General features: G+C 44.3%; 6 protein-coding genes across 6 annotated transcripts; 2 read left to right on the top strand and 4 right to left on the bottom strand.

The window, feature by feature from the left end:
- Positions 1-346: 346 nt before the first annotated feature.
- On the bottom strand, positions 347-4235 carry riok1 (RIO kinase 1 (yeast)). Its single transcript, XM_058067351.2, has 17 exons — positions 4072-4235; positions 3653-3836; positions 3477-3567; positions 3329-3398; positions 3191-3233; positions 3019-3111; positions 2832-2944; positions 2575-2655; positions 2415-2501; positions 2213-2350; positions 2044-2147; positions 1873-1979; positions 1727-1792; positions 1530-1646; positions 1319-1372; positions 1112-1234; positions 347-668 (listed from the first exon to the last, which is right to left on the bottom strand). Exons 1-17 carry the CDS (start codon positions 4125-4127, stop codon positions 558-560), a joined length of 1638 nt encoding a protein of 545 aa, XP_057923334.2. The 5' UTR covers positions 4128-4235; the 3' UTR covers positions 347-557.
- Positions 4236-4568: 333 nt separating this feature from the next.
- rpp40 (ribonuclease P/MRP 40 subunit) lies at positions 4569-6600 on the top strand. The gene is made up of 8 exons (XM_058068831.2): positions 4569-4768; positions 5001-5145; positions 5218-5283; positions 5367-5462; positions 5587-5694; positions 5877-6057; positions 6130-6264; positions 6334-6600. The coding sequence occupies exons 1-8, from the start codon at positions 4652-4654 to the stop codon at positions 6494-6496; spliced, it is 1011 nt and encodes a 336-aa protein (XP_057924814.2). The 5' UTR covers positions 4569-4651; the 3' UTR covers positions 6497-6600.
- On the bottom strand, positions 6551-9875 carry cdyl (chromodomain protein, Y-like). The gene is made up of 7 exons (XM_058068830.2): positions 9528-9875; positions 8558-9218; positions 8237-8472; positions 7930-8102; positions 7511-7721; positions 7304-7447; positions 6551-7237 (listed from the first exon to the last, which is right to left on the bottom strand). Exons 1-7 carry the CDS (start codon positions 9549-9551, stop codon positions 7079-7081), a joined length of 1608 nt encoding a protein of 535 aa, XP_057924813.2. The 5' UTR covers positions 9552-9875; the 3' UTR covers positions 6551-7078.
- Positions 9876-10271: 396 nt separating this feature from the next.
- On the bottom strand, positions 10272-14899 carry LOC131126382 (protein disulfide-isomerase tmx3a-like). Its single transcript, XM_058068840.2, has 16 exons — positions 14823-14899; positions 14659-14719; positions 14397-14439; positions 13377-13500; positions 13258-13303; positions 13102-13182; positions 12912-13011; positions 12766-12843; positions 12322-12388; positions 12164-12262; positions 12023-12080; positions 11893-11946; positions 11727-11783; positions 11509-11638; positions 11375-11443; positions 10272-11301 (listed from the first exon to the last, which is right to left on the bottom strand). Exons 1-16 carry the CDS (start codon positions 14854-14856, stop codon positions 11116-11118), a joined length of 1287 nt encoding a protein of 428 aa, XP_057924823.2. The 5' UTR covers positions 14857-14899; the 3' UTR covers positions 10272-11115.
- Positions 14900-15004: 105 nt separating this feature from the next.
- Positions 15005-18744, bottom strand: LOC131126381 (uncharacterized). The gene is made up of 7 exons (XM_058068839.2): positions 17843-18744; positions 17291-17768; positions 17155-17218; positions 17025-17087; positions 16819-16952; positions 16601-16724; positions 15005-16520 (listed from the first exon to the last, which is right to left on the bottom strand). The coding sequence occupies exons 1-7, from the start codon at positions 18347-18349 to the stop codon at positions 16301-16303; spliced, it is 1590 nt and encodes a 529-aa protein (XP_057924822.2). The 5' UTR covers positions 18350-18744; the 3' UTR covers positions 15005-16300.
- A 2309-nt stretch (positions 18745-21053) lies between these two features.
- ccr9a (chemokine (C-C motif) receptor 9a) lies at positions 21054-22765 on the top strand. Its single transcript, XM_078791487.1, has 2 exons — positions 21054-21286; positions 21363-22765. The coding sequence occupies exons 1-2, from the start codon at positions 21245-21247 to the stop codon at positions 22419-22421; spliced, it is 1101 nt and encodes a 366-aa protein (XP_078647613.1). The 5' UTR covers positions 21054-21244; the 3' UTR covers positions 22422-22765.
- The last annotated feature ends 98 nt before the right edge of the window (positions 22766-22863 follow it).

The raw sequence follows: 22863 nt of genomic DNA, 5'->3' as shown, positions 1-22863 counted from the left end.
ATTATGCATTCACCCCCCCCCCCAAGTCATCGCTGACACCTCAAACACTCTGACCTTGAACATACTTTCAACAGGTGACCTTTCAGTGCATGCACTCATGTCATCACTCTGTTTGCTCTCTATTGTCGCGTACGTGCACATTGTTATCTGCTGTCACACATTTTTTCTTTAACAACTTTATCATTTTGAACAAACATTTGTTACAGCTACTGTATGTTCAGAATATTACGAAAGACAGGAACGTTTCGTCCATAGAATCCTCGGTCTGGTTTATTAATAACTTGGTTACTATCTTCTATGTCTTGTTCATATCTCTTTCACACACATACACTCACATTAGAAAATCCACTGTTGAAAGCAGCTCCTTTAGTTAGTGTAGTTGCAGCGAAAATGAACATTGATGTCATTATTCATCATTATTTATGATTATTTTGTTCATTTTTAGACAGAACTCATCTGAGAGCACAACACATCTAAGCTGTGATTGGGTACAGCATCTGGACTGTGAGGCCACTTTTGCATACAAATGATGTGATGATGTCTTGACGCTGTCCTCCTCATCTGCCTTTCTTCGTCTTGGCCACTTTCTCTTTCCTCTTTTTCACATGTTTTGGTACTTTGGACTTCCTCTTTTCCCTCTGAGCTTCTTTGACAAGCTTCTTCTTCTCCTGTAACCACAAATAACCTTGTTACGTGGATATTAATATTATTATTATATTAGTATTGTTACATTTAAAACATTCATTCATTTTCTACCGCTTTTCCTCACGAGGAGAGGCGGGGTACACCCTGGACTGGTCGCCAGCCAATCACAGGGCACATATAGACAAACAACCATTCACACTCACATTCACAATTTGGAGTCACCAATTAACCTAGCATGTTTTTGGAATGTGGGAGGAAACCGGAGTACCCGGAGAAAACCCACGCATGCACGGGGAGAACATGCAAACTCCACACAGAGATGGCCGAGGGTGGAATTGAACCCTGGTCTCCTAGCTGTGAGGTCTGCGCGCCGTGTCGCCCACATTTAAAACATATTACTATATATTAGTATTATTCCAATTTACTAATAATTAGTGTTGCGTTGGTCTGACAACATTGACAACACCTTTTTGTCCATTGTGGGCTCGTCGGCAGGTTGCAGCTGGCCCGCCTCATCATCTTCATCCTCCTCTTCCTCCTCCAGCGACGACGATGACGAAGATCTGTCGTCTTCCAGCAATGCCGGAACCTACGTCAGAACGCGAAGACAGTCATTATCTAATCACTGAATGCCACATGTGAAACATGATAAGCCAGTGTGATGTCATCATACCATTTGAACTCCAGACAGGTCCTTCTTGAGTCCTGTTAGCGTCTGATACAGAATCTGAACCAAAGAAACACTGAGCATCAGAGGTATCCACGGCAACATTAGATTGCTCCAAAAGTTTTTCTTCAAGGAGAAAACCTCAGAGGAAGAATGTGTTTGTTTTGGACGATTTCTGAGGAAGTGACAAGTGTGATGCCAATTCCTTCCTACTTACAGTATCGTCACGTCCGCTAATGGCCGACTCGTCCTCCTTCATCCTGACCAAGTCAAAGTCTCTCTCGTAGTGACTGACCTCAGTCAACGTACGCGGGATGTACGCCTTCTTGAAGACCTACATGGATGGCAGGGGTCAAACATCAAAGTGATGCAGACAAAACCATATATGTGGACATGGTCTCGTTTGGTCTTCACCTCCTCGTCAACCCGGTCCTGATCCGACCGCTGAGCCGATGTCCGATCAGACGCAATAGCCATCATCTGGACAACCAATGGTAAAGCAGGATAAGCCAAACAGGAAATAAACATCACGCATCAGGCACTTGGCATCAGTTACTCACCTTCTCCAGGTACTGGTCCATGTTGTGACAGGTGATTGACAGGTCGGTGATGAAGTCAAAAAGCTCCCGGACTGTCATCACTGCAACGCCGTGCTTCACGAAAAACTCTTGAAAATGCAATAAAAGGATGAGAACTCTGTCACTCCTGAAAAGGTTCTAAGGACGACTCACCGTTGACATTACTGCAGTCCTTCCTGAGGAAGTCAAGCGCCTGCGGATGGTCGTGTTCCACCGACTGCGACACGTCGATGATATAAGCGTCTCCATGGTGATATCTAGACCAGACACAAGCTTGCTCATTGAACGTCCATTGGCTGGTACCACATGGGCGTGTACTTACAGCATGTTGAACTCGCTCAGGTCGGCGTGGACAAGTCTGGCATCCTGGAACATTTTCCTCATGTGGTGGACAACCTGCAGGTACAGCTCCCGGGCCTTGGACTCTGACAGAACGGCGTTCTTCAGCAGCGGGGCAGGCCTGCTCAAGAAGGTCATCTGATGAAAAGACATGCTGGTTACGAGCGACTCTGATTGGACCTCACGTATTGTCTTTTCCGATGAAGCTCATCAGCAGGACGTGGCTCCGAAGAAGAAGCGGTTCTGGACTCAGAATCCCAGCAGTCTGCAACCTGAAACAAATTTTTTAACTTTCGGAATTTGTCACATGACGGTTTACTGGATTTGGTTTACTGGATTACGGACCTGATCAGGTTTCTCATCTCTTTTTCGGCCCAGGTTCTCACCATCTTCCTGGGGTTCCCTTTACAGTAACCATGACGGAACCTGCACATGAACACAACACTCATTTATGTATTGGTTCAGGTCTAGAATGTGGGCAGGGAACATCACTGCAGACACCTCACACCCCAAACACAAACTGTTCTAACTCCTCCCCTCAGGTAGACACTACAGAGCACTATACACCAAAACCTCCAGGAACAGAGTTTTGTGCGAATCACCTGAACTCTCCACTGACGTATTTATCACGATCCTTGAAGTGCAGTATAGACGTCTTGTAGATTTTGATGGCTCTGTTGTCTCCACTGGCCGTGCTAGCGTGATAAACATTAGCCTGCAGTGCACATTAAGTTCCTGAGGAAAAATCTTCCACCGCAGACAGGAAGTATTGATTTGTGATGAGCTCACCTCCTTCCCTGTGCTGATGCACCCATTGATTTCTGAGATGATTCCTCTGCTCAACATCTTAAAGAGAATCATTCGAGTCCGAGGATCTAAAACCTGCACAACAGTTTTTTCGATGACTCGTGTATTCTATCAGCTCTTTTCACAATAAAAGCATCTTCTTATGAATAAGCACCTGTTCCACTGTGGCTCGATCGGATTTGTCCTTCACTCTATACCTGTGGGGGTAAAAATTTAAGAAAGGCAAAAACACTCAGACACTTCTACTTCAAGAGAGAATGGTAAGAATTCAAACTAGCCAGCATTCACGTACGTGTCAGCGTCCTTCTGCTTCTGCATTGTCGTCACTTTATTGATCACAGAGTCTGCAAAATTCAGTTTATCTACAAACAAACACAAACCCCAATGAATGAACGACTTCCTGTGCAGTGTGTGCTTCTATGTGGGTGTGTTGTTGTTACCCAGGTTGATCTTGTGTTCGAACCTCCTCAGAGATCTGTCGGTCTGCTTGGACGACACAAGTGTGTGATTGGATGAATTCTGTTTGTTAGCCTGGAAGACAACCCAAACATCACTTGATTGTGAGCTGTCAATCATCACGGTTATCAATCAATCAGTTACTGTCCGATAATATTACTTGATTTAAAGTGGTCCTGTTGTATCGTTTTGTCAGATCACTTCCTCCTGAAGGCCACGCCCACTCGTCGTCGTCGTCAATATCGTCATCGTCATAATCATAATCATCATCACCATCATCTCCATCATACTGTGGACTGACTTGGTTCACGTGATGCTCAACAGTCGACACTTGTGATTGGCAGCTGTTGCAGACATGATAGAGTTGACGTTCATGAATGACGTAGGCATGTGAGTGGAAAAAAACAGACAGGACTCGGCAGAATATAATTACATATAGTATAGAAAACTGATATTTTACATTCTTTCATTAGACTTTCCCTCCTTAAATGGAAACAGTAGTAATTTCAGAAGTCAACAAAGCACTCACGCCTCAAAAACTTGATTCATATACTCCTAAACAAAACAAAACACACAAACCTGTCATCTTCTGCGTCATCAAACTGTCCATCTTGAAAGTCGACCACCAGCGCCATGTCGCCCTGTCCTGCCGAACTGTTATCTATTTTAGAACAATTATGTATTTCCCCCAGTTACGATAACGTCGCTGCGAACGACGCAACGTGCTAGTTTGACTTCCGGGTCTGAACAAGCGAATGAGAAAAGAGGAATACGTCATTGCTAAATTTTGCTCAAGGCTGCCTCCTGCTGGAAGAACTGTCTCATCTTAGTTACAGTAAAGAAATGTCGCAAATGGTAGTTGCATTAATAATAATACTAATAATAATACTAGTACTACTACTAATAATAACAATATACATAAAATATATTTTTTATTTTTAATGTCAGTTATAAAACCAAGTTGTCTGTAGTATTATATTAAAACCAGAACGTAAATAAAAATGTATACGAAATGAGTGTAAGATCGTAAATAACAGAGGAAAATGACGTAGAAACAAAAGCACGCTTGGCGTAACAGGAACAAGTGTGGCGCTTCACTTCCGGCTGGGACTGCTCGGTAGTGTGTTTGTATCAAGTTTGTTAGAACGTCGCTGTTCCGATGAGCACGGAACTGGAGCGCAGACCTCGTTCACTACTGGTTTGTGAAAGGTCCAGTCTGTTAGATGACAAGAACCGTCTTGGTGCGCAGGTGGAGCAGCAGCACTTTAACTGCAAGGCAAGTGCTGTAGTATGAGCATTAGCATTAGCCGCTACTTCGTCACGTGGGCAGACAGTCAACATGGAAACAAGCAATGTGATCATCATTTTCCTCCGCTTTATATTTTCTTATATATGTATATACATGCAAATATTCACATTTATACATATTTTTATTGTGTTCTCAAGTCTGCAGGTGTAATGTTATATAAAGGTTAATCTAATCTTGTTTTAAACCTTTTATTCCACAGGTGACTGTGCTGCTGCCTGAGCGTGACTCCGCCCCCTCTCACCTGGACGTGGCATTGAAGAGTTTCCAAAGTTTCTACCTGATCCGGAAGCTTCCGCTCTATGAACTTCTCGACCAACACTTCGTGAAGACTGCGGTGTGCCAAGGTACACGCTTGTCAAACGACATCCAACCAGGGCTGCCACATGAACAATACTCTGATGAGGTGTTTGTTTCAGGAGTGTGTGGCCTGTCCTACAAGACTCGCATTGAAGAAGACAACTGTGTCTTTCTAATGCCAAATGGTAAAAACCCATGTGTAATTATTTTATTATTGGCAGATGTGCACTAGCATTACCCTAAAGATGTCTCACTAATGTGTGTACAGGACACCTATGTCTCTCTCTGGATAAAGACTCATACGAGCTGTTGGGAGTTGAAGGAAAAGCTTGGAGATCAAAGCTGACAAAAGTCAGCAGACACGGTCTGGATTGCTTCCTCTGCAAAGCAACAGCACACAATGGCTACTCAGGATGCGATGTAGATATTTTGATTAGAGATATTATGCATGCCTTCCATGCTAACACGTCACTTCTGCGTACTTGTAGTCATCAGTATGGATGTGACTCCTGGTGGGCGGGGTTACCAACGTCTACTCACAGGTCTGAAGTCACGACTTCCCTTACGGATGGACTTCCTGTTGTCCAGTCATTCAGGTGAGGAATTATTGCCAATATATAAAGTCAATGGCCTCAGTATCAGTGTGTACAAACATGATACAATGTATGTTACAGAAACTAAGTAACATAATTTAGAATAATTATGACATAAAAATGCATTGTGCTTAGTCATCTATGAAGTTACAATGTGATTTCTACATTTTTTTTATTGTATGCAGGGGACAAAGATGCACTGCAGCCACTCCTCTCACAATATGAATGGTCTGTGCACACACCAGAGGTCATAAGTCGCACTCTGACTCACTTGCCTTGTCCCACCATGATGACCTCTGACCTGCAGTCATATGATGCATTCAGCTTCCTGGAATGGCTCGGTGCAGTGGCTGCCGATGTGAGCTGGTGAGAAGGCGGTCAGAGCAGCCGACACGCTTCCTATTATCATGTGACTTGATGACTTTTTTTTTGGCACAGTGACAACACACCTGATAACTTCCTGTCCTCATTGGTGTATCCAGAGCTGACGAACACGGTAGCTCAGAGCACGAGCCTTTCTGTGAGCGGGCTACTGCTTCCCCATAACATTTTGTTACTCATCCAAGAACTAAGGTAATCTCTGACATCACGGCAGTCACCTCCCATCTCGGCAGTCAATCAATGTCTTTACCTGTCTCGCAGGCGTTACCTGGAAGGGCCCTGTTCGATATCCTGGGTAGCCATGACTGTTCACGGCTTCGACAGTCTGTACACACAGGGCGGACCCTTCTACACTCTACTTCTCTTCCAAGACCATACCTACTGCTTACACATGGCCACTTCCACCCCGTCAACACACCAATGAAGCGCTGTAGTTTGATATTTCAGTCAGATTTTTTAGTCATGTCATGACTGTTCATTTAAGTTTATCATGTGATAGTTTATTTTCAATAAACATGCTGTTTGATGACTTCTGCTTCTGACATTTTCCCCCAACAGTTTCAAAAGTTTGAATAATGTCCGACCTTTCAACATATTTGATTTGGTTCTTCAAATTTTCAGGATTATTAGTGGCCTAAAAGACCAGGTTGACCAGTACAGGGCGCCTATAATTCATTTTGTTTTATCACTTTTAGAAAAGATGAAACGTCAATTCCTGTTGACTTGGAAAAAACAGGGAGCGGGCAAACGGTTAAAGTTGACCCACATTACAAGGCACAATGATATGGCATCAAAATCCCAGGAGAGAAATGGGTCCAAGTGTTGACTCGAGTGTCTAGAATGTCCCTCTAGGAATGTTCATGTTGAGTTTGTCCACAGATGATTGGCTGGAGAAAACCTCAGGTACGCTAATGAGCTAGTTTAGCTTTTAGCTAATCATTCCTGCAGTTTATGGGTCCACAGCCACCAACATCACATAGTGTACTGGTACAATGAAATCCAGGTCCTAGAAGAGCTCAGACTTTCTTTGCAGGTGCTGCAAGATGGCGTCAGTTCCCTGTGATGAGCCCCAAATTCTCTTCAAGGCCTCGCACTCACGCTCATTGGTTTGCTCCAGAGCACTGCGGCTGGTGTTCCTCATCAAGGCTTTGGACTCTCGCAGAACCTGCAAAACAGGAAGTAGAGGATTTGTAGAAACACTTTCACACTTGCATGTCCATGCAAGACTCACAAGAGAGTCGACTGTCACCAGCTCTTTGATTCTCAGCATCACTTCCTGCGTGAAGGTCCCTGGCCAGAGAACCTGCGATACCAATCCTTTAGAACAAGCCTCCTGAGCCGTCAACTTCCTGCCGCTCAGGAGCAGTTCATTAGCCTGCAAAATAATTGTTAGCCTGGAATATGAGCATGGAAGTTAGCCTGGTGTAAGCAGACTAACCGAGAGTGGGCCCATGATGCGGGGGAAGGTGAATGAGGAGCAGGCGTCAGGGGTCTGTCCATAAGACGTGTAGGGCGTCTGGAACCACGCCTTCTCGTTGGCCCATACTACATCACAAAGCGGCAAGATTGCGGCACCGAGGCCAACCGCCGGCCCATTGATAGCGGCCACAATGGGCTTCCTGAACTGGATGAAAGTGTTGACGAATGTCCTGAGGAAGACAAGATAACGTAAGCAGAGCACTCGCTGCTATTGCGCACAGCCGGTGCCATTTCATCAATTCATTTATTGACTCTTTTCATTCAATCCTGTCTGAATATTCTCAACTCATGTTTGTTTTCATGCCACTTTTTGAATCAGCAGTGTCTCTGCTGGTAACAGGAAGTAGTGTACCATCCATGAATTCAATAACCACTTACCTTATAGTTTCAGCCATTTTAATGCTCTCCTTCTTCCTGTCCTCTGTCAAGCATTTAATAAAGTGCAAGAAGTCCAGGCCGCAGCAGAAGATGCTGCCAATGGCGCCCAGTAACACCAGCTTACTGTCATCTGATGCCGCCGTTGCCATTGCGCTCTGGATTTCTTTCATCACCTGGATCATAGGGAGAAAATCATTCATTCATTCATTTTCTACCGCTTTTCCTCACAAGGGTCGCGGGGGTGCTGGAGAAAATGACAAAAAAAAAAAAAATCATGCTTTGTTTGTGGGGGACATGGTCTACACACCTCAGGATTGAGGGCATTGTTCTCCGAGCTCTTGGTGGACAACAGGATGTGCGTGAAGCCATCTTGTTTCTTGACCACAATGTCGCGATAGCGGTAGGCGCTCTCTGTCTGCCGCACGCTGAAACGCAAACGCTTGTCAAAAGCACGTTCCTCCAGATGGCGCTTTGCCACAGTGACCGCGCTCTGCAGCCCAGACATCCTGCTGACGGCAACGGCCTCCATCATTCCGGAAGTGCCTGAGGACACAAAATAATGCTGGCAGGGTTTACATCCAATCATGTAGCAGAGAGGCAGTCTTCATTTTTGACTTTTGAATCCTACCTGTCCCGCTAAGGGAGCGCATGCCGGCAGGCGTGATGGGCAGGCGCGGCGGGGGCAGGGTGTTATGGCAGCGTGACCTGATCCCCATGCGGGCACGTTCCTCCCCCGGGCCCAGTTGAACCCCAGCCGGTTGCTCAAGGGCAACCTCTGGGGGGACGGTGTGGGCGTCTCGTGCACCGGCGTCCAGACTATGGGCCGCCTCACTGGGGGACTCCTCTGAGTCAAAGTGGCTGTTCATGGGGCTTTTGGGGACCAGGATCTTAATCCCGCTTTTGGCTAAGTCCAGGCTGCGGCGGGCCGGACCAACCGGGGGTGCTGACATCGGACTCGCCGATGACTGCGACAGGTTGTTTAGTACTGTGGCGGGCCGACCCTCCAGGCTTTGATCTAGGCCAGTGTTCAGAAGTTGGGTGAGGTCTGGCGGCGGGCCGCACGGAGGTCTGCGGGCCGAACTGCACAGGTAGCTGCGGGTGGAGCGCAGCAAGGTGCCGTCTCTCTGGCACTGTACCTGCTGGCGATTAAATTCATGCACGTACACCATGCACGTGGACAGGTGACTCTCGGGCTCCCACGTGTCACCCTCTGAGCCATAACCTCGCCACCTGACAAGGTACTCAACCCTCCCCTTCCTGTTCTTTCTCTTATCCACGATCCTCTCCACCTGTGGCAGAACTCAGCTCATTTACATATTCTCGTTACAACACATATACGTAATAAATATTGACAAAAACAGTGACAGAAATATCACCTATCCATAATTAAACTAAAGATCATCTGATCTTCATTAGCTTTGGGCTAACTATGTGGAGACTTTTGAATCAAATTAGTGTCTCCAAGTGGAAGATGAAATTAATTTCAGAGATGGTTTTGATAAAGTGTTGTATGACGTCGCTCCATGGACAAACGCTGATAAAACCTTTGTAAACTTTAGTATAACTTGAACATTAGCATGTTAGCATGTTAGCGTCACCTCGTACAAGTCTTCCGTCGCCATGGAGACGGCTCGAGAGAGCCAACAACTTCCTCGAACGTCTTCAGTTGGTCGGAATCATGAAAAAAGGCGGCGGTTCCGTTCGATTATCGATTATAGCTTTATTTCACGGATTGAGCTAGCTGCTAGCCATTAGCTGTTTGACTTGAGCCTGCGGGGAACTTCCGCGCTGACTGATCTTCACAATAAAAGCACAGCGTTAAAGGAAAGAGACGTTTCAACAATATTTAACGTCTTAAGTTCAAGTGTAATTATATGTGTGAATGTAACTAAACATACCATGCGAAGAAGTAAATATTCACGCAATGAAAGTAACTAACAACCAGTGATTGACGGTCGATGCATGTTGACTCACCTTGATTAGGCCCCTCCTCCTTGACAGGATGACGAGGAAGGGAAGCCAAAAAGTGTCCTAAAGGCAACATCATCAAATTTATAACAAAAGTTTGTTACTTTTTCTCGGACAATAAAAAAGATTATTATGAAACAAAGAAGGTACACATGCATAGTAAAACTATTGACATGCAACGTATTCACTTGCTGAAATTGATGAATTAAAGAGCAACACTATTATTATTACTGTATATTATTCAGTATGTATATAATTAAACAATAACACTATAAATAGTGTGTTGGACGTCAGTTTGTTACCATTTTACTAATGCATTAATTACCATGCCAGTAAATTGATTTTAAAAAATCATCATTGACATTATTGACTCACTCAGATAGGCTTTTATTATTTTTGAATTATTTATCTCACAACAGGCACAATATTAACATAATAGTCATCATCATCATCATAATAACACAGGGCACTGTTGTGGTTGTACTCCAACTAAAGCTTAACACTGAATCCTGTCCACATGTTTGGAAGACATTGATTGAAACACCCAAGCGCAAGTCTTATCTCTTAAATGGCTTTTAAATTTTGATATAAGTACTATATTGGCTAATATGAGTGCACATGTAACTGTAAGGGTGTTATTTCATGTCTACAGAGAGCTTTCATAATGGTAAAAATCATATCTAGAGGGTTGTAAACAAATACTATAGAACTACAGAAATATTTTGTATATTGAATCCTGCACAATTCACTTAGCAGTCAGGTCTGGAAAAAATTAACCGTGAAAAAATGAAAATATATTAATATTAATGTATAATTACCACATCATATTTTTACACAATTATAGTTTTCCTTAAAAAAAGATGGATAACTTGCTTTGAAAAGGGAGGTCAAGGTGAAAAGCTGAAGATGAAGTACTTATTTTTAATAACGACAAAAAAAATGCTAGGACTATTTGTTGAATTATCAGAGAATAATAAAGTTTAGAAGAACTGCATGCAGTACAATATCTTTTCAGTCAAAATAAAAGAACTTAGAGAATTTAAAGGACTCATTTAGAAGGAAAAACACATTATTTCCAGGTTTTCGTGAGCCACATAAAATGAGTTGGCAAGCCGGATCAGACTTCAGATCAGATCAGACGCCTGTGCAACATGAATTCCAAATTTGTTTCTGGGTGGAGTCAATTCTCAAGTTCTTCTGAGGTTCTGCTGATGCAGATCAGTCAGATTTTTTGTTGGATATTTTTCTACGTGACTGCGCCACAAGCTCCTGGCTGTCATCATCGTCATCATCATCTCCTCGCCCGGACCGAATCTTCCAGCAGAGCATGCACAAGAATCCAATCAGCCCGAGCGGGAAGCCAAGCAGGAAGCAGCCGAGCAGCGGAGCCTCAATGAGGAGTGGCTTCATCAGGACAAACAGAGAAGACAACCATGAGGACAGTGAGACTCAAACAGAAAGAGGTGACGGGGAGTACCATGAGTGTGACTTTGGTTTCGTAAATGAAGCGTCTGACTCGCTGAGTGACTCCGTTTCCTCCCTGACTCTAAAAAAACAAAAAGAAAGAGTCTCACAACCAACTAAGTTTTTTTTTTTCATTTCAGGTCTCACCTGAATGCTGCCATCCAGAACCTGGTCCACAAAGTCCACTAGGTGGCGTTCTGTGTCTACTGACGTGAGTGGCAGGAAGTAGCTGTCAGTGGATAGGTTCAACATGACGATGGTGGGAAGACGCAGTTCGCTAACAACACACATACACAAATGAATAACCATCCTCATCAACAACGCAGGAAACAAATTGTCACTTGTGTGTTTGTGTGCATGATCACCCCATGATGAGTCCATTGATGTATTCATTTCCCTCCATGAAGCCAAAGTGAACATTTCTGTAAGAATGAGGACAAAAACATGACATGGTTTAATTCACACACACACACACACACTAAGGGGCAAAGCGCATTTTAGAATTTGTATTCTGCCTGTTGACTTCCTGACCTGCTGTAGATTTCTTTGTATTCCTCTGCCACTTTCTGTACGAGACTTTTGTACCTGAACATGTGACAAAGACATAAAGTGAGGTCACATAGAGGTCATAGAAACATGAAGTCCTTGGCAGAGGTCAAACCTGAGACTTTGTTGTCCCACATTGGCCTCCTCCAGCAGGGCCAACAGTACCAGTTTATCTGCAGGAAGAGTTAGCACAAAGATGTCAATGTTGTGTTTTGTTTGTGTGTATCTGAGTGATGTTGTTGTGTCATCAGGTCACCTGACTCTCCCATGGCGTACAGCGTGTAGCTGTCCACCTTCATGTAGTTCGGGAAGCGCTCTTTGTTGATCCACGCCTTCAGCTCACCGTCACTAACCTCTGAAACACAAACAAGATGAGATGGGGGCAAAGGTTAAAGGTGAGACGTGGAGTCTTACCATTGAAGGTGAAGTAGGTTCCATCTTTAAATACGACCACAGCAGGAAGGGAAGGCAGCGACACGCTCTGGAAGATATCAGTCATATCAAAAGATTTCATACCAGATATATCCAGTGTGTGGATTGGAGACTCCAGATTGTCCATAGCTATGAATGTGAGTGTGAATGGTTGTTTGTCTATATGTGCCCTGTGATTGGCTGGCCACCATTCCAGGGTGTACCCCGCCTCTCGCCCAAAGACAGCTGGGATAGACTCCATCATACCCACGATCCTTGTGAGGATTCATATGGACGTTATCACTCACTAACATTACTGCGGAAATACAAGTTGATGCATTCAAGTATGCTCTGAAATCCCAGAAAATATGTACATCTACACTCAAAACATGAATTCGACTTAAATCACTTAGTGTCTTTGAATGTATAGTTTTTTTGTGATTGAACCTTGGGCACGATGTCTCTGCTGGCAGAGAAGAAGAATGTAGAAGTAATGAGATCTTGAGCAGCAGCCGAGTACACACCCTGTAAACACACACGTCAATGTGGTTAGTGTGTGTGTGTGTTAAGTTTATGTGTGTGTGTTTGTGTACCTTGAGTGGCGAAGATGCCCCAATATAAACAAACATGACATCATGACGGCTCAAAGCATGTTGGAAGAGCTGCACACTGATCAAAGGTCGAATCAGCGGACTGATTCATGACAACATGATCACACAATTACTTCCACATTTGACACGATGACACACTGACATGTTAGTGTGGCGGAGGGTGATGACTTACCCACTAACACGCTCAGCAAAGTCCATGATTCCATCTTTGGTTCTGGGTCCTAAATAAGTATATTTGACATTTTTCTTCCACCTGAAAAGGCAAATGATGACATGATGACATCATTGCAGAGTCTTGGATGCTGATTGGCTTGTGTACTGCACTCACATGAAGATGGCTGGATAACCTCTCACTTTGAACTCTTTGGCTAAAGCTTTGTGAGATGTGAAAGAGATGTGTTAACATGGAGATGTAGCTTCTTTGTTAAAATAGGAAGGTAATCTCACCGCTGTTAGCAGTCGCATCACATTTGCCAACGTTGACCAGAGATCCGACGCTCTTCAACTCGGAACCAACCTGATGCCACACGGGGTCCAGTTGTTTGCAGAAGGAACACCAGGGGGCGTAAAACTGCATAGACACAATGATCATATCAGCCCCTCGGTACACAACAGTGCCACTTTGTGGTCACATCATACATCAAACATTGTTCAGCACCACACGGAGGCGGTTGGCCCATTGAGTCAGTGTTTTTCAACCCTTTTTGAGCCATGGAACGTTTTTTTTGTTGGAAAAATCTTGCGGCACACCACTAACCAAAATGTTACAAAATGTCACCAAGACCTCTCAAGTGCATCACTAAGTCTATTGGAGGAACAAGGCAATCCGCTACGTGTTGCCACACAGACCAATATTCCTTTACTCTGCCAGTCTTTACAAAACTGACACTCGACAATGATTATAATATTTGCAGAAAATGATTAATAACGTTTTTTAATGATATAGGCCAATTCTCACGGCACACCCCTCATCAAAATGTAACAAAATGTCACCACAACCTCTCACGTGCATCACTAAGTCTATTGGAGGAACGAGGCAATGAGCTACGTGTTGCCACACGGACGAATATTCATTTACTCTGACAGTGTTTACACCACGAACACTCGACAATGATATAATATTTGCAGAAATGATAAATAAATGTTTTTTTTAATGATATTGGATAATTCCTCACGGCAGAGTGGTTGAAAATCACTGCATTAAGCAATGTAAGGAAATGCTATGAGCATTGTGGCCTCCAGGGGGTGCCAAAAAACGGGGAAAAATACCAATATATTTATGTACATGGAGAAAATTGTGTGACACATTGTCTTGCGAATTAAATACAACAAAAAGAAAAAATAAAGAAAAGTGCCATTCAATTTCTTTAGTGGGTTTATGTAAATCAGCAATGGAAAGGGCCCCCACATAAAATGTGGCATCGAGAGACCCATAGGTGGTAAAACGTTCACTCCTGATTAACGTACTTTAATGAGCCAAACGTCGTTGTCTCCACGCATATCCACGAAACTGTTGGGGCATAAAAAGTCATGAATGCAAACAAAACCAATACATGGACATACACAATGTAATAACAAATCAATGCTATGTATACAAAATGTAATAAGTGTTTGCCAGTCAAAGCTCTTGTTGATTAGTTAGCTAGGTTAAGGTTAAATAAACTGTTGAGTGAAGCATGATCCAAATACATTGAACACTGACAGGTCAGTAGAACTAAATTATACTCACGAGTCACCAAGCTCCTCAACAAAGGCCCACACAGATGGAAAGAAGGCACACAGCAGCACCGCTACCACACAACAAACACCAGGAACACAATTCATCTCTTAGAAATGTAAAAAATAAATATTTGATTTTTCCCCCTCTTTCTACGACAAAGCAGTCAAAAATACCTGAGACCACCAGTGACTTCCTCCGGTCGCACATGTTGAGCAGATTAAAAGCGTGCAAGTAATCTGCACGCTTGTAATCCAAGATTATCACATTGTCTTCAAAGGTCTTCAACTTTATTGACAAAAACACAAATTACACTACGAAAGTCAAAAGATAAAAGTGTTTGAAAACATGTTTTCCATGAAACAGGTGCTCTGCTGGTGTCACATTTATTTTACAAAAGTGTTTCAATCATGAATTCATTGCGTCTATGAGTCCACAACTCAGGGATGACAGATATTGGTATGAAAATTATTAATTAACCGGTTCATATTGGTATCGGGGCTACCGTTTATCCTCACGAGGGTCACGGGGGTGCTGGAGCCTATCCCAGCTGTCTTCGGGCGAGAGGCGGGGTACACCCTGGACTGGTGGCCAGCCAATCACAGGGCACATATAGACAAACAACCATTCACACTCACATTCATACCTATGGACAATTTGGAGTCGCCAATTAACCTAGCATGTTTTTGGAATGTGGGAGGAAATCGGAGTACCTGGAGAAAACCCATGGGGCAAACATGCAAACTCCACACAGAGATGGCCGAGGGTGGAATTGAACTCCGGTCTCCTAGCTGTGAGGCCGGCGTACTAACCATCCGTCCGCCGTGTAGCCCAGTCATGATTTTTTAAATGACAAAAATAAATAAATATGGCATCTTTTTTAAAAAACTTGCATTTGCATTTCGGTCAATGTCCCCACCTCTTGCCCAAAGTCAGCTGGGATAGGCTCCAGCATACCCGCAACCATAGGCAGGATAAGCGGCATTAAAGATGGATGGATGGATTTTCTTCATGCCTGTTGTGCGTAAAACATGATCACTTTCAGCCTGTTTGCTCATTGCCATTTTGTGACATTAAAAAGTGTCACAAATACGATGAAATAACTACAAAATGGTGGAACTTACGTTTCAGCTGCTGTGATTTCCAAAGCATAAACATCTCATTGTGCACCAAACGCATTTTGCTGCGTCCAAAACATGTAGTTTGACCCCTACGGGTAGCAGATTGCTGTAAGTGGTATGTGAATAAAAAATAAAAAAATAGCCACAGTCACAGCTGATAGTACAATGCAAAAGAAAAGTGACAGCATGAAGTTGCTAACATGCTAGCATTGTTCTGTGTGCGTTAAATGAACAAATAAGTACATTTGATGATGACAATGTGCATAATTTATATTGTGTGAAACATTATGCAGACCTACAATGCGACAATTGTCTGCTTTCAATCTTTCAACAAAATGAAACGCTGGAATTAGAAAATGCATGTTTATAAAAAGTTATTACAATGCGTTAAAATGGTAAATAGACAAAAGACTGTCACATGACAATAGTCCAAAATATTTCCTTCCTCATCCTACATCACTTCAGGATTTAATGAATTCAAGTCAAGCACAAAGCTTTATAGAACACACTGTAACACATTTAAAGTGTTACTATTATGACTTCTTATATTTTCTATGAGATGATTCCATTTTTGTTGTCCAACGGGACTGAGTTGTAGGTTTCGAGGGGGTTCTCTTGGAGGAGGCATGGCGTCTGCGTGTGTGTTGCAGTAACAGCTGGCGGTCGGGACTGGAGTACTCACACTGTTGGCATGGAAACGTCTCCCCGGTGTGATGGCGCCGAGCGTGAAGATCCAAACTTTTCTTCTGAATACTGACAATTATAAAAAACAAAACTGTTGGGATACAATGTGTGTGTGTGTGTGTGTGTGTGTGTTTGTGTAAGTGTGTTACCTGCAGTAGTCACAGTGTTGACACTTGTAAGGTTTCTCTTGGCTGTGAGTTCTCGAGTGTCGCAGCAAAGAACTGCGATCAATTGAGGCATACGGACACTCGTCACACTTGTAGGGTTTCTCACCTACACGCACACACACACACTGTATCAGTGTCAACAGCTCATGTCAACTTGGTGTGCATGCTTGTGTGTGTGTGTGTGCCTTCATGCGTGTGACCTGTATGTGTCCTCATGTGTTGCAGCAGAGAGTCCTTAAGTCTGCTCCTGTAAGAACACTGAGGACATGAGAAAGGTTTGTCTCCACTGTGGACCCCCAGGTGGCGCTGCAGTGTCACTTTGCTTGAGAACTTTCTGTGAAGGAAACAACGTTTCTGATTGGTCCACGTTAGACGCGAGGTGAGCAATTGTGGGTATTGAAGTAACCTGTGACAGAGTGAACAGATGAAACCTGATGACTCTTCTTCTTTTGAAGTTGCTGATAAGTCACTGGAATGACAAGTCAAAACAATTCAGTTTGTCGCTCTGATGATGTCACTGAACTGTCAATCATCACCTGTCCAGGTATGTCCCCTTCTTCTCCCTGCTGTCAGATGGTCCAATCAAACATTTCTTTTCATCTACAGAAGACATGTATATATCAGTATTTATAGATCACTGATCAATTACTTTTTCAAAAGTTTTTATTTTACCTGTGTATACATCTTCAGGAAGTTGGAGTGCTTTCACGTTTGAAGAATCCTCTTTTTTCTCCTCCTTCCTCCTCCTGTGGTGCTTCCTCCAATCAGGCTTCAGCTCCATCCAACTTTCAGCTGTCTTTCTACGGCGCGTGACGCTGCTTGATGACTGGTGACACTTGACATGTGCGTCCAACAGCCGCCTGGACGGCAGCTTCACCAGACAGAGAGAACATGACAGACGCCGTCTCTTGACGTCTTTCCGAGTATCCTTCAATGGCAGCCGGTCCAAGTCATCAGCTGGACGCTGTTGGATGGAAACCGGAGGCAAAGGCGTCCGTGTGGCGGTGATTCGACACAGTCCGAGCGTCATGAGGTGGGCGGACTGCGCTATTTCTTCCTGAGTGGCTGGGGGCTCAGTGGAATGAGGGAGTTCTACAGGCGTCCTCTTAAGAGGGAAGATGGATTCGTCCTCTTCAAAGAGAGGGCTAACCTGCAGGAAGACATGTCCACTTAGTTACAATCACACAACATTTGTGTGTGTGTGTGTGTGTGTGTGCTTGTCACCTCACAGTTGTGAGCAACCTGCAGCTCCCCCTCGGTGCTGTTTACATCACAGGTGGGCGGACTCATGTTGTCCAGCATGTTGTAGAGCAGGAAGTCCTCATCCTCCTCACTCTGTTTGGACTCTGCCAGGTCCAGTGGATAGGCCAAAGATGCTTGCTGAAGCCTCGCCTCCTCAGCCCCGTCCATGCAGGAGAGCGAGGTGAGGGATGGGGGGTGGTGCCTGAGCAGCAGGTGGCTGCTGATGGTGGTCTTCATTTCACAGGTGAACTGGCAAAGCTTACAGCGGTAAATCTCCACTAGGAAGGATTCCGCCAGGCCGCGGAGTCCATCAATGACGTCACAGTACAGACTGGCACTCACAGCCCCGCCTCCCAGCTGCAGCGTCACGGGGCTGATGTCACGGTACCGTTGCTTCCAGCTCAAAGTTGTGACGTCATCATCTTCCACGGAGGGTGCCGTCTGTGATGTTGGCTGGACGTCGTGAGCTTTCACCCTGTAGGGTGACATCCTTCTGTCTGACGTAACTTATGAAAACTTGACTCGATAAACGGATTCAGGATGGAGGTAAAATCCAGTACTTCATTTGAAAAGTAGAAACTGTCACGTGGTGTCAACAAAAGTGACCAAGCTTCAGCGGTGCTAATATTAGCATGCTAACAAGAGAGGTGACTTTGCTGTACTGATGCTAAGATGCTAGCGGAAACTGAAGTTACATTAAATAAATTTCATCTGTTGACTACAAAACATTTCGCGTTTTAATAACTTTTGTGGAATAGGTATTCCGTCGTTGTTTTTCGTCATCATTCTTCAGTTGCTTGTTCTTCGTCTGAATCCTTCAAGTGCGAGTCAACGTCTGCTCGTTGCTACTGCCCCCAACAGGCAGACCTGGAAATCGACGTCATTTCCATCACCTCCGTAGTAATTGGCCACCATGATGGTGAGCACAAAGCCAAAAACATTGCCTCTCTCTGACATTAATTGCTCTAAAATTAAACATTCCAAAATACCAGATTTGTCATTATTCAAGTTTTTCCCCAACAAATACAGTTGTGTGTCATAAAAATGTTACAGCTGCATAACACTGGCTGTTGTAAATAAACAAAACATTCGACAAGACTTAAAGGGTATATTGAATACAATGTACAACAATGTTGATTGTTAATTCTTTGTAGAAAACTGAAAAGGTAAATAAATAAAATATAGATACTTTTTGAAAAGGTGGGGAAGAACAGTTTGTTTTTCAGAAAACATTTGTCAATGACAAATTTACCCAAAATAATGATTGCATTTAAGACACTTCCATGTTTTTTTCCTAAAACAGTCCCAAGTATTGGAAAATCCAATACTGTATATTATCGTACACTCATTTATACATAGATTCAAAGTTGTCTCAATATTCCCATTAGAAAAAGAACAAACATTTGAACATGCATACACGTTACATTGGAATACATGACATATATTGACATTCATGACATGCACAAAAAGGACTACGAAGAAGCAGAGCCCTCATCCATTTCATATCAATTGCAATACTTATTTTGCAATACTACATTTGTTCACTTCCTGTATTCCAAATGTACTCTTTGCCAATTTTGATGGTCTGGTCAGGTTAATAATCAGGACGAAAACAAAACGTATGCTGGTTTCTGCTGTTTTTCCAGCAGGGTGCTCCCACTACCGTTTGGTTTCTGCTGGTGTGGTGGAGCAGCCTACCAGCATGCGATGCTAATAAGACAAGGATCGACATAGTATGCTGGTAAGACTAGCAAGACCACCACTGTATACTGTTTGGATGCTGGTCACTAACCCATGAAACTGTAATAGTTGCCTGATCACCAGGGTGGGATGCTAGTCTGATGATAAAAGCCAAAGCACATGACACTTCATTTTAGGGTAGAATTATTAGCTATTAATGAATTAACCTTTAAGTGACAACACGGATAGTAATATGTGTAAAAGGGGTCTATATTGTAAGGACTGCAAGGTTTTAATCAGAGAGGAGTGTGCTGTTCTGACAATACGTGACTGTATGTTGCTAGACAACCAATCAAGAAAACTTCTCTTGCGTCAGCTTTTTTTGTCATGCATGTCATCCTGTTTTTAGTTACTGTATAGACCTGCACCAATCCATCCAACCATGCAGCTGCTTTCTGGTTGCATGGCCATTTTAGGACTGTCTTCACACAACCTCTTGTTGACTATGACAGTATTTATAGTATTTATCTAATTATTTAGAACATAAATCTCCCATTTTTTGTACTTGTAGTTGCAGATGCGGTTACAAACCACACTGAAAGTGAGAAGACAAACATTGCGTGCAAACTTATACTCTCACTTCCTGTCTTACACAAACCAACTGTGCAGTCAATTTTTGAGTCACGCAACAAAACAACTGTCATGTCTGAGATGAGATTCAACATTTTGAAATCAAACTCCTGGAAGTGGTTCCAAATTGACCAAGTGCTTAGCACGTTGGCTACACAGTCACAAGATCAGGAAGATTCAGGTTTGAATCTCCGCTTGGGCATCTCTGTGTGGAGTTCGCATGTTCTCCCCGTGCATGCGTGGGTTTTCTCCGGGTACTCCGGTTTCCTCCCACATTCCAAAAACATGCTAGGTTAATTGGCGACTTCAAATTGTCCATAGGTATGAATGTGAGTGTGAATGGTTGTTTGTCTATATGTTCTGATACTTTGTTGTGCAAGTCTGATCACACGGTAAGCCTGGGTATATAATCCTCCATCTTGACCTTCAAATTCATTCATTCATTCATTCATTCATTCATTCAGCAGAGTGTAAAAAAAATAGAATTTGACATGCTGCGCTACAACTGGTGCTGCTGTCAAAAAATGGATCTCTATGGGTAAGTGGCAAGCAGGCAGAAGCACCTTCAAAATCATGCACTCCCCCAAGTCATAGTGCCTCTGAATGACATTTTGCATAATTATGTGCATGTGAAGTATTATACAGAGTATTATACTGTGTATATGTATATATATATATGTGTGTATGTATATAGAATAATTAGGTGAATGGTGACTAGTTGATGCCACATATTCTCAGGACACTGAATAGATCCCAACTGGACTGTACTCTTCAATATTTATGTTGCCAACTGACTCCACCTATCGCCCAATAGTTCTAGAATAGGTTCTGCCCCCACACGATAATTGGTCCAGAAAATGGAGGGAAGGCATCTTTAGCTCCACCCCTTTGTGCCACTTCTGCTTTGACTCATCAACATTTAACGGACGCAAAGAACAAGAAGACAAGAAGACACGCTGTGAGTCCTCCGTGTGCGTGTGTGTGTGTCACTGCTCTTAATTTGGGCACCTTCAAAGCATTTATTTTGGGACAAAATATGTTACAATGTGTGTGTTTTAGTTGGTCAAGGATCACATGACCTCCATGGATGACATCATGACAGACTTGGTGACTGAGGTACTAAACCACGCACACTCAGGTGACACATGGTGGTGGTGTCTTCATGGACAGTTTCTCTCTCTCTCCCCCCCAGGATCCTTTCTATGGGCCCACAGCCACCGACGACTATGACTACCCTGACCTTCTGTGCGACCTGGAGTCCGTGCGGCATTTTCGGCGCGTATGCGAGCCGGCACTCTTCTGGATGATCGCGCTGGTGGGTGGAGCCGGGAACCTGGTGGTGGTGTGGATCTATCTGAACTTTCGGCGGCGCCTGAAAACCATGACAGACGTCTTCCTGCTCAACCTGGCGATGGCCGACCTTTTGTTCTTGGTCACGTTACCACTGTGGGCGGCCGAGGCGTCCCACGGCTGGAGCTTTGGGTCCACCCTCTGTAGGATCACCTCGGGCCTGTACAAGGTCAACCTGTTCAGCAGCACGCTCCTCCTGACGTGTATCAGCGTGGACCGCTACATTGTCATCGTGCAGACCGCCAAAGCACACAACTCGCAAGCGGAGCGGCGCCGCTGCGGCCGGCTGGTGTGTGCAGGGGTGTGGTTCGCCGCCCTGCTGCTTTCCACACCCGAGCTGGTGTTTGCCAAGACTGCGCCGTCAGACGGCAGACCCGAGGAGTTCTGCAGGATGGTGTTCCCACCGCACATGGGGCAACGCACCAAAACGGCGGTGCTGTCGGTGCAGGTGGTAATGGGCTTCTGCTTGCCCTTCCTGGTCATGGCGACGTGCTACAGCGCCATTGTGGCCACGCTACTCAAAACACGCAATTTCCAGAAGCACAAAGCCATGCGCGTCATCCTGGTGGTGGTGGCGGTCTTCTTGCTGTCGCAGCTGCCTCACAACGCCGTTCTGGTGACGGAGGCGGTACAGGCGGGCAATATGACCATGACGGATTGCAGGGAGCTCAAACGCTTCCTGAAGGTTGGCCAGGTGTTGAAAGCCGTAGCCTACCTGCACGCCTGCCTCAACCCTTTCCTCTACGCCTTTGTTGGCGTGCGCTTCCGCCGTGACCTCCTGAGGCTGCTGAGATGTTTCCGCCGGACGCCGCCATCAGAGCAGTCGAGCCGCTCCGGCAAAAGTCATCTGGGTTCAGTGAGAGCATCCGACAGCGACACGTCACAGGCCCTGTCGCTATAGGCGGGACTTTCTGTTGGTGGCGTGGTGGCTGTGATAATGCACTTGTCACGTAAAAGACATTTTGTCAAAACAGGAAGTGCTAACAGACAAACAAGCAGCAGGAAGATGACTGTCATGCTGATTTTCTTAACTTCCTTCCATCACTTCCTGTTTTCACCTGCATTCTGACAAGCTTTCTCGTGACCTTTATTGAAAAAAACACAGAGACAAGCGATAACAAACATGTCAGCCATTCTCCACATACAGGACAAACGCTAAGGTGACAGGAAGTGATGAGTGATGCTGGTCAAAGCGGTCCCAGGAATTCATCTCAAGCAACAAAATAAAAGAAAGTTTGACCCCAAGTAACCTTTGATGTCTGGAGAAACTTCTTCATCGTTTGTCCTTGACCACTTCCTGTTGACTTTTAGGTCACTTGATCTTTCAAACAGGAAGTGACATG

The sequence above is a fragment of the Doryrhamphus excisus genome, linkage group LG6 (assembly GCF_037039965.1).
Source record: "Doryrhamphus excisus strain RoL-2023G ecotype Guam linkage group LG6, RoL_Dexc_Guam_v1.1, whole genome shotgun sequence".
In the NCBI taxonomy this organism is placed as follows: Eukaryota; Metazoa; Chordata; class Actinopteri; order Syngnathiformes; family Syngnathidae; genus Doryrhamphus; species Doryrhamphus excisus.
Note: the sequence above shows the minus strand (reverse complement) of the source record. Positions and strands in the feature narration are given on the sequence as shown.

Excerpts from the sequence above, each read along its gene's own strand:
- cdyl (XM_058068830.2), bottom strand. The coding sequence starts at position 9,551 with ATGGCGACGGAAGACTTGTACGAG. Across the intron at positions 9,219-9,527 it reads CGACGGAAGACTTGTACGAG|GTGGAGAGGATCGTGGATAA; the intron begins GTGACGCTAACA and ends GTTCTGCCACAG. Across the intron at positions 7,448-7,510 it reads GCATCATGGGCCCACTCTCG|GCTAATGAACTGCTCCTGAG; the intron begins GTTAGTCTGCTT and ends ATTATTTTGCAG.
- rpp40 (XM_058068831.2), top strand. The coding sequence starts at position 4,652 with ATGAGCACGGAACTGGAGCGCAGACCTCGTTCACTACTGGTTTGTGAA. Across the intron at positions 4,769-5,000 it reads AGCAGCACTTTAACTGCAAG|GTGACTGTGCTGCTGCCTGA; the intron begins GCAAGTGCTGTA and ends TTTATTCCACAG. Across the intron at positions 6,265-6,333 it reads TTACTCATCCAAGAACTAAG|GCGTTACCTGGAAGGGCCCT; the intron begins GTAATCTCTGAC and ends CCTGTCTCGCAG.
- riok1 (XM_058067351.2), bottom strand. The coding sequence starts at position 4,127 with ATGGCGCTGGTGGTCGACTTTCAAGATGGACAGTTTGATGACGCAGAA. Across the intron at positions 3,234-3,328 it reads AAGCAGAAGGACGCTGACAC|GTATAGAGTGAAGGACAAAT; the intron begins GTACGTGAATGC and ends TTACCCCCACAG. Across the intron at positions 2,502-2,574 it reads GAGATGAGAAACCTGATCAG|GTTGCAGACTGCTGGGATTC; the intron begins GTCCGTAATCCA and ends AATTTGTTTCAG.
- ccr9a (XM_078791487.1), top strand. The coding sequence starts at position 21,245 with ATGACCTCCATGGATGACATCATGACAGACTTGGTGACTGAG. Across the intron at positions 21,287-21,362 it reads TGACAGACTTGGTGACTGAG|GATCCTTTCTATGGGCCCAC; the intron begins GTACTAAACCAC and ends TCTCCCCCCCAG.
- LOC131126381 (XM_058068839.2), bottom strand. The coding sequence starts at position 18,349 with ATGTCACCCTACAGGGTGAAAGCTCACGACGTCCAGCCAACATCACAG. Across the intron at positions 17,219-17,290 it reads TCCTGAAGATGTATACACAG|ATGAAAAGAAATGTTTGATT; the intron begins GTAAAATAAAAA and ends TGTCTTCTGTAG. Across the intron at positions 16,521-16,600 it reads CAACACTGTGACTACTGCAG|TATTCAGAAGAAAAGTTTGG; the intron begins GTAACACACTTA and ends TATAATTGTCAG.
- LOC131126382 (XM_058068840.2), bottom strand. The coding sequence starts at position 14,856 with ATGTGCGACCGGAGGAAGTCACTGGTGGTCTCAG. Across the intron at positions 13,012-13,101 it reads TTTGCTGAGCGTGTTAGTGG|TCCGCTGATTCGACCTTTGA; the intron begins GTAAGTCATCAC and ends GTCATGAATCAG. Across the intron at positions 12,263-12,321 it reads AACCTACTTCACCTTCAATG|AGGTTAGTGACGGTGAGCTG; the intron begins GTAAGACTCCAC and ends TTTGTGTTTCAG.